This window comes from Schistocerca serialis, chromosome 4, assembly GCF_023864345.2.
Source record: "Schistocerca serialis cubense isolate TAMUIC-IGC-003099 chromosome 4, iqSchSeri2.2, whole genome shotgun sequence".
NCBI classification, from domain to species: domain Eukaryota; kingdom Metazoa; phylum Arthropoda; class Insecta; order Orthoptera; family Acrididae; genus Schistocerca; species Schistocerca serialis.
Window position 1 is genome coordinate 663,939,834 of NC_064641.1, and position 16,068 is coordinate 663,955,901.

Consider the following 16,068-nt stretch of genomic DNA (forward strand, 5'->3'; position numbering starts at 1 on the left):
CGAGGTCATGTAATAGGGATACGACAAGCTGGATGTCTGTTCTGCGATATTGCAGAAATACTCGGTAGGAATGTAGCGACTATACATGATTGCTGGCAGCGGCGTTCAGGAGAATGTACGGTCGCAAGAAACCCGGGCTCTGGACGGCCGCGTGGTTCTACCAAGACGGAAGACCATCGCATTGGGCGTGTGGCTCTGTCACATCGTAGCGCATCTGCAGCAGCAATTTGAGCGGCAATTAGTACTACAGTGACAAAACGAACTGTTACAGTCCGGTTACTTCAAGGACTACTCCAAGCCAGAAACTCTGTTTCGTGCAGTCCACTTACCACAAACCATTACAGTTACAAAAAAATGGTTCAAATGGCTCTGAGCACCATGGGACTAAACATCTGTGGTCATCAGTCCCCTAGAACTTAGAACTACTTAAACCTAACTAACCTAAGGACATCACACACATCCATGCCCGAGGCAGGATTCGAACCCGTGACCGTAGCAGTCGCGCGGTTCCGGACTGAGCGCCTAGAACCGCTAGACCACCGCGGCCGGCCATTACAGTTACCATCACCATTTGTGAGAGCTCATTGGACGCCAGTGCGGATGAAACCTACTTCTGCCTCGATGTCAGGGATGGCCCTGTTTTGTTTAGGACGAGGCCAGGTGAGGGCCTGCAACCGTCCTGTCTGTGTGCAGATACACTGGATCCTCACCTGCAGTTATGGTCTGGCGTTTTCGTATGGCGGCACGAGCGCTCTCGTTGTTATCCACGCACCCTGGCTGCAAACTTGTACGTAAAACTGATGATTCGACGTTTTGTGCTGCTATTCATGAACATCATTCCAGGGAGCGTTTTTCCAACAGGATAACTGTCGCCCACATACCGCTGTTGAAACCGAGTATCCCTACACAACGTCGACATGTGGCCATGGGCTGCTCGATCGGCAGATCTGTCTCCAATCGAGCATATATGGGACATCATCGGACAACAACTCCAAAAACGTATTGACCGCTTAAGTGCAACAGGCGTGGAACTCCATCCCAAAAATTGACATCGGGCACCTGTGCAACACAATGTATGCACGTTTGCATGCTTGCATGCAACATTCTGCCGGTTACACCGGTTATTAATGTGCTAGCATTTGACATTTGCAATAGCTTATCTAGCGCTTACATTAACCTGTGATTTTGCAATGTTAATTACTTAAGTTGCCTGTACGAATGTATTCCCGAAATTTCTTGGCTCTACATTTTGTGCTGGGATTTTCTTTCGGTCAGCGTATTTATACGATGGAGCTAGTCAACGAAATAACTGCTCCTAAGTTAAAGGGAAAGAGATGATGAAGAGTACTGACACGGCTTCTTATTTTGTATTTTGAAGCTTTTTTCAAATAATGGGTTAAGAGTCCTTACCTAAATATCGAAATTGTTTTGAGGATATGCCAGTGACTGCAGCATATTGTGAACGCACTTTCAACAAATTAAAGCTGAAAAAAATACTACTTCAGGACGAGTATCGTAGAAAGCAGAATGTCAAATTTTGCTATCTTGTCGATAGAATACGACCCAGTTGCTAAACTAAACTTCAGTGGCAACATGAGTTCGCTTCGTTCAAAGCAAGGAATGACAGTGTAAAATTATAATAAAAACGCAATTCCTGGGATGGGATATTTTCTCAATTCTTAATTACAAGCAAACCCCCGATTCCTTAAATAATTTAACTCACCTAGAACAGATTCAAATCTCTGATTGCCTTAGTTAACGAGTTAAAGTGTTAAATATTTGATGTTAAGGACGTAAGCGAGAAAAAGGTTAGAAAAGTTTGAAATTATTCTTTAAGCTAGTTTAGAGTCGCTAAGTTCTCTTATTACCAAACACTGGATGAGTATGGTCAGAGCCATGTGCACTAAGTTCTCAGAAAAAGCTGGTTTTTCAGGCATATCAATATTTAAGACATCATATCTCCTGAACCATGCGTCGTACAATGACATAATTTTGTGAGATAGACAACCTGCAGTCGCTACGGGCTTCCGGGATAGTCGTTTAATAAGATACGAATAGATAGTCCATTTTCTTTCTTTCTAATTAGTATTTGTGCATTATGAATAGTTCGTGAGGAACTAGAAATATCTGTTATTTATTATATATAGTACTAAAATCATATCACAGTAGCTGCCAAAAACAATAAGATATAGATTTGATTTGATTTTCAACTTGTTCAGGAAGTGTATGTAATTTGTAATTTATTCACTACAATAATATATTTAATTTGTTGTATGCAATATTTTATACCAATAAATCTCGTTTAAGTAATACTTTTCAATAAATTTTATTAAAGCTCTTTATAAGATTATGAAATGTGTTCATTCTCCTTAGAAAGAACTGCAAGAAGGTAGTTTTACGGGAGGGGGAGGGGGGCCGGAGTTTTTCCAGTTCTTCCAGGGGCACAGAACCACTTCGCTACCGCTCTGCAGTCACGTCTTGAGTGAGGGAAGATGACACTCTATAAGACTCCGTAATTTCACATCCCCTTCATCAGTTTTCACACCTGCAGGCTAAGTCTTTTCTATGAGGACGGAATGTGGAATATTTCGTCCTCGTCGGTCAGTCGTAACAATGTAGGTTGAACTGAAAAAATCGACACACATAATTAATACCGTTATTTTATTGCATACTTTTTAAAGCATTAACTTCAGAAGTGTTAATCTTGTGTCAGGTGTTTTAAATTCTTCCGAATTCATTGTCTCTAAAGTGATATGGCGGTACAGAAATCAAACAGGACATTACTAACGGGATCCTAGATGAATTGCTTCGTGTCGAGACCGTGGAGCAGGAACGAAATAGTAAAGTACCCGCCCTTCTCTCTCTCTCTCTCTCTCTCTCTCTCTCTCTCTCTCTCTCTCTCTCTCTCGTGGGTTTTAAGGTCTGTATCAAGCCAAGAGGACATGTGGTTCATACTGCGGAGCAGCTAGAAGTCGGTCTGAGGATAAATAAAGCTAAACAGCATTTCATTCTCTCCCCGTCTCCAACCTAACGTCCATCCCTAGGAATGACGGTGACGTCCTGGTCCTACAGATTATTCAGAGGATAAGTGGTATGTCTGTCAAAGTTGATTGCGTTCCAGCATTATGCTTTACATGTCATACGTTGCTATTACTGCCCCCCAACCCAAGAGCCTAAATGTCATCACAACTGATCCTTAGCAGCCTAGGTGCTTCAGCCTGGAACCGCGTGACCGCTACGGTTGCAGGTTCGAATCTTGCCTCGGGCATGGATGTGTGTGATGTCCTTAGGTTAGTTAGGTTTAAGTGGTTCTAAGTTCTAGGGGACTGATGACCTCAGAAGTTAAGTCCCATAGTGCTCAGAGCCTTAGCAGCCTAGTTGCCGCGAAAACAATGGATTCGACAGTAATATTGTTCGTTGCTAAGGTTGCTAAAATTGTTACGAGCGTTTTACCAACACTATTTGCTTTTTTTTCCAAATAGTAAACTATAACGTAGCGAGTTCGTTACAAATGGCTCATGGTGTTCCAGAGCTGTGCTTGCATTTATTCATACAAAATGCTGAAGCGACCAATTGTAGAGTTTTGTTCCATTGTTTGGAGTTCTTAACATGTAGGCTAACAAAATACAGGCATAGCCCGTGTGAAACTCTAACAGTGTTGCTCGGGGAACGTAAATGTCAATGGAGGACTTAGTCCTGAAGAAACCCCGTTGGCTAAATTTAGAGAAGCTGTGTTCGAAGGGAACTGTGTGCCCATTATCCTACCACTATCATACATTTCGCGTTTAGATCATAGGAATAAGAGGATTAGGGCAGCTACAGAGGCATGTAGACGGTCATATTTCCCTCGCTCAATACGAGAATGGATCAGGAAAGAAAATCGACAATGTTGGTATGATGTACTCTCCACCAAGCACTGTACAGTATATCGGGTGTTTCAAAGTCTTTGCATCAAATATCTAGGGGTGATGTATTGGTTATGCACCTGAAAGGCAGCAGGGCGTAGGCATTCTGCACTGTTAGTATGCAATGTGTGTTGCCTACCATCCAGTCATCTGTTCCGCGTGGAAGGAGGTAGGCCGAGTTTCTAAAATATCTTTCTCCGCGGAGAGACACTCATTCTTAAGATTTTCTTGTTGAAAAATCACCTTATCAGTTTAATGGTTTAGCTAGTATGCAGATGCAGCACACCTGGATAGTAGAACCTGCAGGTTCGTTCAAATCTTGTCGTTCCAGGACCGGTAAATTCAATAGAACGACGCCTGGTGTGGCCGGGAAGCGTCAGCGAACATTTTGCCTATAACAGAAGTTGTTCCCCATGTTGTAATCTGTCGCCCCTAGAAGTTACATGCAAAGACTTCGAAACAGCCTGCATATGTAGGCGTAGAATTGATCTATCTTCCCTATCTTCCGACTAAGTGTGCGAGCGTCTGACGTATCAACTTGTGCAGTAAACTGTCACGGTATGCCTCGTTTTGTTGCAGGCGTGCGCGCCGCGGTACGTGTTCTTCCCACCGACGGCGCCAGAGCCCTTCGAGGACCCTGTGGGCACGTGCTACGTGGCCAGGGACGAGTTCCGGCGCATCACCGAGTACGCGCCCTGCCGCACCAGTGAGTACCACCTGCAAGCTATTACACGCCTATCAGTGTATCTATTGCTTTTTTACTGTCGTTCTGTTCTTACTAATCTGTGCTTCCTTTTCATCTTGACGCACCCTCCGCCACTGGGACGAATGCGCGATACAGAAATGCTGCCATCAGTGGATTCTGCATTGTCTAACCTCCCTCACTCTCTTTATTTGTTGCTAATCAGTAAACCAATTTGCTTTGTCTCGCAATCTTACTGTGAACGAATACAGGTGAGATATATCTTGAATACGACGGGCAGTTCGAACAGATAAAAGATATTTGGATCAAGACAAGTAAAAAAACTACTTCTTCAGTCGTTGTCTTTGTTGCTTTCAGTTATCTAGGTCCGCAGCTCGTGGTCTAGTGACTAGCGTTGCTGTCTCTGGATCATCGGGTCTCGAGTTCGATTCCTGGCCGGGTTTGGGATTTTCTCTGCACGGGGACTGGGTGTTTGTGTTGTCCTCATCATTTCATCATCATCATCATCATTCGTGACAATGGCTAGATCCACTGTGTTGATCATCATCATCAGCTGTCTGGGGAATAACTTCTTGATGCAAAGGTTCATTGGATTTTAAGAGATAGTTTGTTGTCACAAATGCAACGCTTCAAGTTTTCTCATTAAGTTACCGTTAATTTTTCTTCTTCACGAAATAGTTTCTACTAGATTCAACGATTGCTAAAATTATTTATTGCACTAAATTTCATCCTGTACACAACATACAAAGTCTGGAACTAAACTTCGCAAAAAATTACAGTTATTCACATACATTTGTTACGAAGAAATTTACTCTTTCATGTCCTTGTTTTTAAGAAAATATTGATACATATTTAGCTTTCCGTACCTCAGTTTGTAAAGACGGAACCCTTATGGGATCACATTGTTATCCATCTTTCTGTCTGTCCGACTATTCAAAACCATTTTTCTCACGAAGGAGTAGACGTATGAAGTTGAAATTGATGTCACTAAGGTGTAAGGTGCCTTGGCGATGTAAGAATATGAAGCTTCTAAGTCAATGCAATCTATAGGGCACTTCCTCTTGACGCAGAAGCATGAAATTTGGCGAGAAGAGAAGTTTCACAGTACAAGTAAAGGTAAAGAAACAGAAAGTTGTTGATTTGTAATTAAATTACAAGAAAAAATACTTAGTGATTTGTTATCCGACTTCCAACTTAAAATTGGAACATTCTCAAAAGTATTCGAATCCCTGGGACCGATATCTTGTCAGTATCGATATCGGGAAAAGCCAAAAATCGTCGACACTCTCGATTTCCAGGATGGATGAACTGTCTACATATATAACTAGGATTTTACGGAACCCTTAATGCTCGAGTCCTACTCGTACCTGGCCAGTTTTTAGTCAAATAATTTGAATATGAACCACATTAATTACAGTTTTGACTATTGCGCGCCTGTGACTATATTCTTACGAGTAATTTATGAAATTATTTGATTTTTACTTACTTTGTATTACTTACAGTGACAATTTATAAGTACTTCTGTTACCAATCAAACTTTTATCCATAAGGCTATTCTTTGTAATTATTCCGAATTATTCTACCCTGAAGAGCCAAAGAAACTGGTACGCCTGCCTAATATTTTGTAGGGCTCCCGCGAGCACGCATAAATGTCGCAACACGGCGTAGTATGGACCCGACTAAGGTTCGAAGTAATGCTGGAGGGAACTGACACCATAAATCCTGCAGGGCTGTCCATACATCCGTAACAGTACGAGGGGTAGAGATCTCTTCTGAACAGCACGTTGCAAGGCATCCCAGATATGCTCAATAATGTTCATGTCTGGGGAGTGTTCCTGGAGCCACTCTGTAGCAATTCTGTGCGTGTGGAGTGTTGCATTGTCCTGCTGGAATTGCCCAAGTCCGTCGGAATGCACAATGGGCATGAATGGATGCAGGTGATCAGACAGGATGTTTACGTACGTGTCACTTGTCAGAGTCGTATTTAGACGTATCAGAGCTTCACTATCACTCAAACAGCACACGCCTCACACCATTACAGAGCCTCCACTAGCTTGAACAGTCCCCTGATGACAGGCATGGTCCAGGGATTCATGACATTGTCTCCATACCCGTCCACGTCCATCCACTCGATACAATTTGAAACGAGACTCGTCCGACCAGGCAACTTGTTTTCAGTCATCAACAGTCCAGTGTCGGTGTTGAGAGGCCCGGGCGAGGCGTAAAGCTTTCTGTCGTACAGTCACCAAGTGTGCATGAGTGGGCCTTCAGCTCCGAAAGCGCGTATGGATGATGTTTCGTTCTATGGTTCGCACGCTGACATTTGTTGATGGCCCTGCAATTCCATCACGTTGAACGATTCTCTTCAGTGGTCGTTGGTCCCATTCTTGCAGGATCTTTTTCTGAACTCAGCGATGTCGGAGATTCGATGTTTTACCGGTTTCCTGATATTCACGGTACACTCGTGGAATGGCCGTACTGGAAAATCCCCACTTCATCACTACTTCAAAGATGCTATGTCCCATCGCTCGTGCACCGACTGTAACACCACGTCCAAACTCACTTAAATCTTGATAACCTGCCATTGTAGCAGCTGTAACCGATCTAACAACTGCACCAGACACTTGTGTAATACAGGCGTTACCGACCGCAGCGCCGTATTCTGCCTGTTTACATATCTCTGTATTTGAATACGTATGCCTATACCAGTTTCTTTGGCACTTCATTGTATTTTAAACTTCTTGTAAAATGTACAAACGAGAGACAATGTTGGAATAGTACTGTACGGGTTACAGGTGAGTATAATTATTAACATACTAATCTTAAAATTTTGTCCATCTTTGCAGCAGATGTTAGTTTTTCGATTTAATACAAATTTAAAAGTTCAAGAAAAATTCACAATATACGTTGGGAAGAAATTATTAATAGTTCGTGGATCAAAAATAACGATAATAATAATAGTAATGACAATGATAACGATAAAATTAATAATAACAATAATACGAAATGTAAGTAAAAGTGTTAGCGCCAAGTAAATAGAGTGTCTAGTTTCATTACAATTCTGACAATCTGGAGCAAAACAGCATGCGCTGTTTTAAGAACATTATCAACTTCGTTGCAGTGTCTGTATCCAGGAAACCAAGAGCCAGTTAGTTGTAGCCCAACTCGCCTCAGGAGAGGATCCAACGGCTATGTGACACTCTTTCCAATAGAATCAGAGCGCCCGTCCGACCAAATGTGTTGTATTGTCACACTGATAAGAGGATTCGTACTGCCAAGTTCTTTGTCAATTTGATTCAATTTTGTAATCGCTGCAATAACATCGCATACACTCTCAGCCCGTGAATTTTCATTTCCTTTCCCACTCCTCTTCATGGTGCTTTATTTTTTATGCCAGGCGGCGTTTTTAACGAAATAGGGAAAACAAGTCCAATGAAAATGTGGGTCCGGAAACGTTTCTTTCTGAGGTCTGAACACTTGTTCTTAAGAACAGCTCAACGTGACGTTGATCCATGGCAATACATCCGTCTGCCTTCAGCGTAAGGAGTAGTACATTCTTTCAAGCAGAGCGACTGCTCCTGAAGTGCGCCTCAGACATGAGATTGATTTCATGCATTCCGGTGCTGCTAATCGCGTACTGGGTCCTGTACTTTCGTTCAGTAAATGTAGCGTACGTTCCTCCTTTTCAGACATTTGGAATTAGTGAGGCCACTACTTTTTGGATGCTAGGGAACACCAATTCATAATGTACTGGAGAAAGCTAAACAACTTATCAGGTAGTACTATGTCACGTAGATATATTTTAGGACAGGAGACGTCGCCTCGCAGTTCACTTCCATTTCCTGAACCACAGCAGATAGTCGTATCCGCTATATCACTTAGTTACTTGGCCTCCATTTCTAATAACTGTTGGAAAATATAAAAGAAAAAGTATTTAACCTTTCGTAAGTAAAAACAGCAGAATAACAGTAAACACAAAAGTGAAGTCATTTTTTTAGGTGGGTAAGACACAACGGTACATATACACAGTTGCGAATAATTTATTCTACAATAATACCCCCTTATATAAATTAAATTACATACAGTCTAAATATAACCAAGCAGCTGACTGCAGACTATCTCATACACGGACTAACATGTACCTAGAGTACCCTGACAGAGAAAGACATCGAAGCACGTTGTTGACCCTATTGACGTATAGCCAGTACAACAACTGTGCTCATATTTACAATCAAAATTATTCTTTCAGCCTTTGTCATTCCAGATCCATGTTCATTCAGCTTGTTTCTCTTGTTTCGATGAATACTATCATCTCTCAATACATTCGAACCATTTTAACACTGTGTAGGAAATGTGGCTATAAAATAACGGAAGTGATTCTGTAACCGAGTCAGTACGCATGTGCCAAAGGTGGACGACCAATAGCTGTGAAGCGTGAAGCCTTCTCAGCCGAATATGGTATCTCTGGTGTCTGTACGCAAATCAGTGTGCCCGTAGCCTTCGTTTGTGTAACAGCTGTTATTTTTTTTTGCCGGAAGAATGATAACTGTAATAATAGAGTAACGAATTGACGTGAAGTTTCATATGAAGCTTGAAAATCCTCCCACTAAAATTTATCTTTTACTAAAAGAAGTGTATGGAGAAGACTGCTTATCACATATGCTTGTTTTTGAGTGGTTCAAGCGTTTCCAAGAAGGTCGAGAAGACGTTGAAAATTGCTCACGCCCGGGACGCCCTTTAACATCAGAAACGATAAAACATCGAAAAAGTAGGTAATCTGATTCGATCTCCCGCTACTGAGTATTCGGTCGATTGCTGAAAATTTAGGAATTGACAAAGAATGCGTAAGGCAAATTTTACGTTACCAGTTTAACACGAGAAAAGTGTGTGCGAAACTGTTGCCGAAAATTTTCACGAGCGAACAAAAAGAAGCTAGTGAAAATGTTTGTACTGTCACTTTGAACACTAATGAAAATGGTTCTAATTTCTTGGAAATAGTGATAACATATGATGAATCTTGGTTTTTCATTTATGATCCCGAAACCAAGCGTCTATCCATGCACTGTAAGAGCTCAACTTCATCGACAGCAAAAAAAAAAAAAAAAAAAAAAGCTCGAATGAGCAAATCATTTTCAAAGCGCTGTAGAATTTTTTTCGATATTCATGGAATTGTGTGTCTTCACTGGTTTGCTGAAAGTCAAACTGTTTACGAACTTTACTACCTCGACGTTATTGCTCAAATCTGTGAGAAAATAAGAGAAAGACGACCCGAATTGTGGAAGAACAAGTCATGGGTTCTGCGTCAAGACAACACACCGGTTCGTACCGCATTGTCTGTTAAGAGGTTTATAGCGAAGTACAGCATCCCAGTGTTAGACCAACCACCTTATTCGTCTGGCCTAGCTCTATGTGACTTATCCATCCCCAAGGTCAAATCTCCGTTAAAAATCACAAGATTTGATTCCGTAGAAGAAGTGAAAGAAAAAGCGGCAAGCGTCATCAAGGAGCTCGCAGAGAACGACTTCCAGCGCTGTTTCCATCTATGTAAAATTCTCATGGAGTGTTGTACGGACTGAGGGGGACAATAACTAAATGTGTATGTTCTTGAAACAACATGTTTTACGGCAGTACTCCCCTTATTTTATAGCCACACCTCGTATCGTGTCGTGAACAACGTATCGTGAGGTACGTCAGAAATAGTTACCCACCGATGAAGTTCTTCCATTCATTTCCGTATGGCTGACTCATTTTTCTTTATTTTTAGCGAGATCATTGGCATTGCACCACAGAAACACGGATCTTCTGCTGTCTCAGTTCTCCTGCGAAACAATAGCAAAACTCTAACTGAGGATACAGGCATGTCTATAACGAACCAGTAACCGTTAAACGTAACTTGGGCTGAACTTTTACGGTTAAAATTATTTGTTAAACGGAATGACATCCTCAAATATATCCGCCGTCTTCAATGTGCGCACCTGATAAGTATACTCGTCCTCAACGCGGCTGCAGAACGGGTTGCATACGTACGAGGTAACATGCCGACACCAAACGCAGGACAATAAATTCTAAGAGCGGCGCGCAAGGCCATTCATTAGAGTTATTACAAATGTGGCGCCTTTTATTCGGCGATACTCAAACGGGTAGCAGGTATACGACGCTCCGGCCACATATATCTTCTGTTTTGCAGCTATGTATAAAGATCCGGGACAGAAATAACGCGTTAATTTACGGCTTCCTCGGAGCAGTAAGCAGCTTCGCCTCTCCTGCAAAGGTAGCGTTGTTCTAAGCCGCGACACGCGCCGGCTTCCTTTGAAGAGAACTTCTGTTGTGTGTTCAGCATTCTTCGGTAATCGAATTGCACCGTTTTTTCCCTCCTTGTGATCTTGTTAACAAGCCACGCAGCGATGTTTGCACAACGCGGTGCTTTTTCGTATGTAGCAGATAAAAATTATTACACCGTCCAAAATAATCCTCTGTAACTAGACGATACAGACGTTTATCTTTAGTAACTCATTTAGGAAGTGTAAGAAATTCTGATCTTGATGTTGTGGAAGTAACGACTCATCAGGCCTTGTTTAAGGTCGATTCAAGTACGACGCCATGCAACACCACAGAAGACTAAAACATTAAACAGTTCATTTCAAATGGCGGAACTGAGACAGACTGCCATTGGAAAAAGACGGGACGGAACGGAAACAGAACGTCAGCGTCAAGCATTCTCCGAAAGAGAGTTTTGTCGTTGGTTGGCAGGGGGTTGGGGGGGGGGGGGACGGAGGGGGGCCGGGGGGGGAGGGAGGAGGCGGGAAGTAACCTATTTTCGCCGCGCTCAAAAATGTTAAAATACAGATGTTCGTGATTTTGAATCTGCCGACTCTTTATTTTATTGTCTGGTTTGTTTTCATGACACACTGCGAAAGTTGCAAGAGGACTTGGACAGTTTTCCTATGAGTGCTCTTCCGCAAAAGAGGACAAACATGAGTTAGCCAAAAATGGTTTAGGTTATACAGGATGGTCAGAGAAAGTCTGAAAAATCTTGTAAGGGTGGTGCAGAGGAGGCTGTGCTGAGAAATAACTCTGAAGATAAAAATTCAATATGTTTTACAGTTTCCGAGTTATTTAGGATGTAACTTAGCCAATCAGGTCTTCGCGCGCGTAAATTCTAGCAGCCTGACACGGACAGTGTCGCCAAACTGTTCTTCGTTTGGTTTCCTTAGATTGAATGACGTAGCTTTTGCTCACCTAGCTGAAATTTATCACTTCCTAAAAAGGCACATTTTAACTGATAATGACAATTTCAACAAACAGCAATTCACGGTCCCACATATTTCTGTGCATTATCGCATTTTAGCACCTGCAAGTGATTGAATTTTCGCGCGCAATGACCTGATTGGGATAACTGTAATGGTAAATAATGCGGAAAGGGCGCGACTATCGAAATTTTTTTATTGACAGTTATGTCCCTGCAACGCCATTACAAGCTTTTCGGACTGTTTCTGACCACCCTGTATAATACCGAGACAAATACAAAACCTTCACTGGCAGAAATAAGAAAATACTCGTACATGTCTTTAAAAAGTCATTGAAAGTACTTCTTCTACAGTTAAAAAAGTCAGCTCTGTTGAAGGAGAGAAACTGTATATTTACTGGAAAAATCTTTTTCACAGTCTCGCGTCCGTCGGCCGTCGTAATTTAATGTATATATTATTAATGTTATTATTATTTTTGATTGTTGCCGACTTACGTGGCGGGCCTTCATAAAAATGATATTTAAGTTGAACAATGTAATAAACTTTTCATATTACTTTCCTCGGCTAGTCAGTTAACTTTAAAGCAAGAAATCTTTAGTTATTAATTAAAATTGCGGCCCACACACGCGCGAGAGTATTTTTCTTATCTCCATTAACCATTGTATTGTAGTCCGAGTCCTGGCTCTGGGTCTCGGCTATGCTACTGAAAATAAGAATCTTAAACCTAAGTATTTCTGCAACTTCGTGCGGCTGTGGAGAAAAATTAATATTATGCTAATAGCCGGCGAGTTTTCCGCTTCCGCTAATTTTTCACAAGTTAATATCGCCACGTAATGGCGTCGTTGGCTGCATCGGCCGCTGCGATTGTTGAGCTGTAAATTACTTGAATGCAGGTTAATTCAAGGAAGGCGGACATGAAATCGGGATCACCTCTTACAAATTAAAAGTGCACAATAATATTGAATAGTTATATTATATGTTTAACTCATACAAATATGCTTACATTTGTCAGCACACACAAGATGTCCCTCTAGACACATTCAAGACAAGCGAAGAAGTAAGTTCGACTAAAAAATTAACAAAAGAGTGTAACTGGGCGTCTCTTTAGATCATTCTGTCATAAATTATTTCTTTGCAATCTAAACCTACACAGAGAAATTATTATTTTAAGGCTACATGAGAAAAAAAAAATCTCTTACAAATTATGAATGTCTTCTTTATAAATATTGTCTTTTCGTAATATGGCACTGGGGACGCTATAACAGTTAAAATAGTTGGCTCTGTTGAAGGAGGGAAAATTCAGTTTTTTTTGCGTTTAAGCGGATAAGTTAAATAACTACGTTTTGTTGTGTGTGTATGTGTGTGTGTGTGTGTGTGTGTGTGTGTGTTTTCTCGAACAAAAAACAGGTCGTTGTTGTAAACTGTTTGGACCACACTAAAACTATTCTTTGACTCCGCAGCAATGTGGAGAATTTACCGTACAGCCTTTGTCAATTACAATAGTTAAGAATAAATAATTAAGCAGTAAAAATAACTAATGGTTCAATAAATGCTACTGTCTTTGCTAGTTCCTTAATTCTGGTAGCATATTCTTTTTGTATAACGAATGGTGTCTCATAGCCTCACTGTCTACGAATCGTGTGAACTTTGTTCTTCGTGTTATGGTATTTAAACTGTTACTGTATAGTTTTGAGGCGGAGATGGAAGACATGGACACAACTGACCGAATTAAGAGTGAGAACCGCCTCAAAACCACATACTGGCTGGCCGTCGACTCGGCGAGCGGATTTGATCCGAATCGGACTCACCTAGCGGTCTCGCAACTAGCGGGCTCATCATTAAGCTATAAGAGCTGGTTTATGTAGATGTCTACTCTCGGAGCACTCAAAGCATCGTGCGCTTTACACATCTGGAAAGTCATCGACTTTACTCGGTCAACAAATACACATTCACATATAATAGGCTCCATACTTTTTGTCTGGGACCATCGTCCGAGAACTAAATTGAATGTAGTTGCCAACCTACCGTTCTGACCAACGTTTCTCGGGATGTTTCTCTTGGTTCGAAGGCAAATGCAGGAACTACGAGTTCCTCCCCCCCCCCCCCCCCCCCCAAACGTTCCCAGTTGTGACTCCCTCTGACCCGCTACCAGTTCGCCTGCTATTTGATTAAAAAGTCCCTGACTCGTCAATGGGCAATTTCTCAACAGCTTGCTCTACCTTTATAATATTTATCCTTATTAGACAAAATAGTTCTACAGTCAAAACGGTAAACTTAAAACACACCAAATATTTCGACATCTTTGATTTCCCACGAGTAATGCACCTAAACTAAAGAGATGATTTGCCATCTGGTGGTGGAACGTCGTAAATTAAAAGCTTGACGTATAGTGACTGATTACATCATGCATTTATATTTTACACAAACAGATACAGAAACAGCCAACCAAATATCAGTATGTCTATTGTTTGTATGTACATATTCTCTCGATCATATTATGCTTTTACATGATTGAAAAAAAAATTCCTGTTATTGGGTACCATCAACACCACCATCGCATGCGCTATGAATTTTGCTTCGACCATTAATAAACTCCCATATCACTGCTGCTTCGTCAACACTGTTACTGCAATCCGAAGTTTGTAAGACGGATGTCTCTGATAACCATTACTGGACGGAGGGACGAGAGGTTATGATGACGTTACGTGCACCATCCGTCCAAAAACTGCGAGACTAATTTTACTCTTGGCGTTCAGGCGACGTCAGAGCAGTAACCGCGGAGGCAGTTTGAACTAACAACAGATATGCATTCAGCGAGCCAGTGAGCAAGCAGCGTTAAATGGTGAACGTACGGCCGTAGTATGTCAGCGTTGTTGTGTCACAAATCACAATAGAGCAGCACCTCCAAACCAACCGCTCACAAAATTCACCAGAATGTTGGGAAGAAGAGAAAAGTGAGTGCAAAGTTTGTCCTCCACACCTTGACTCACGAACAAAAACGACGACTCGTGGACGCTGACCGCGACTTGATTCAGATGCCAAATGGAGGATAATTCTTTTCTGGAAAAATCATCACAGGTGACGAGACTTGTTATCAGTAAGAACATGTCACAAAACGACAAAGTGCAGAAATTAACAAGGAGGGCAAACGCTTTGGCGATATAATCCACATACACGTCAGTGACGCGCTTGTTGAATAACATCCCACAGAAGGAGGTTTTTTATGTATATATACACTTTCACATTGTTGCATGAACGTTCTGTGCGTTGTACTAAAGTGGGGGGACTACTTACAACACACGAAGCATTAAAATCTCCATTTTCACTTTTGTCTAGTTTTTATTAATCCAGTCTCGAAACTTTTTGGTCTGAAGGGGTATACTATGAAATCCACTCCATTTCCCACAAACGCCCCGTTACAGTCCGTTGACGTACAGTGTGAATCGTTCTTTATGTCGCCCCTGTAGAGCATTTAAAAAAAATACTTTCTAAGACCATAAAAAACCACGGACTACGAAGGAATTATCCTAAAGGGACAGAAATCGGTAGATGTGATGCACTTATAAAGACAAACAAATGATTACAGTTTTAGAAATGTTGGATGATTTATTCAAGAGAAATAGTTTCATCAATTACTTCGTCTCTGGTCCTTATGTGAGGAATTATTCGGCTTGGCATTGATTGACAGAGTTGTTGGATGTCCTCCTGAAGGATGTCGTTCCAAATTCTGTCCCTGCCGCTGTCCAGGGTGTCTCCAGACACGTCATCGGCCTGCAATCTCATTGTAATAGAATTAGGTAGCAAGCCTAGCAGACAAGAAGACCAGGTATGGCATAAATTTTAACTCACTTGTTCAGCTCCATCATTATCGTAGATAAAGATGACTCTCGAATGTCTCGAGGAAAAATTTAATTATCAGATTTATAGATCACCTAAACCTGAGGTACAGGTTTTCCCATTACGTCCAACGCTGAGGTGCTATTCCAATGCCGGACGATCTATGAAGGGGAAAAGAACTTGAAGACGTAATATGTCTTCAGTGATGAGTCCCGCTTCGAACTGAATCCCGATGACCAGCGCAGAAGGGTCTTGAGACATCCCGGACGGCAGTGGGATACCAACAGGATTGTCAACGGCCATACGATCGACAACCAGGAGTGATGTTCTGGGGTGACCTTTTTGCTTTTCATAGCAGGACCCTTTGGGTGTCATC

At 41.7% G+C, this 16,068-nt stretch overlaps 1 protein-coding gene across 1 annotated transcript in view; it reads left to right on the top strand.

The window, feature by feature from the left end:
• Positions 1-16,068, top strand: part of LOC126473136 (integrin alpha-PS2-like) — a 775,755-nt gene that overhangs the window by 527,676 nt on the left and 232,011 nt on the right. Inside the window, exon 4 of the mRNA XM_050099995.1 lies at positions 4,485-4,611. Within this exon, the coding sequence (XP_049955952.1) occupies positions 4,485-4,611 (127 nt within the window). The remainder of the gene's footprint in view (positions 1-4,484; positions 4,612-16,068) is intronic.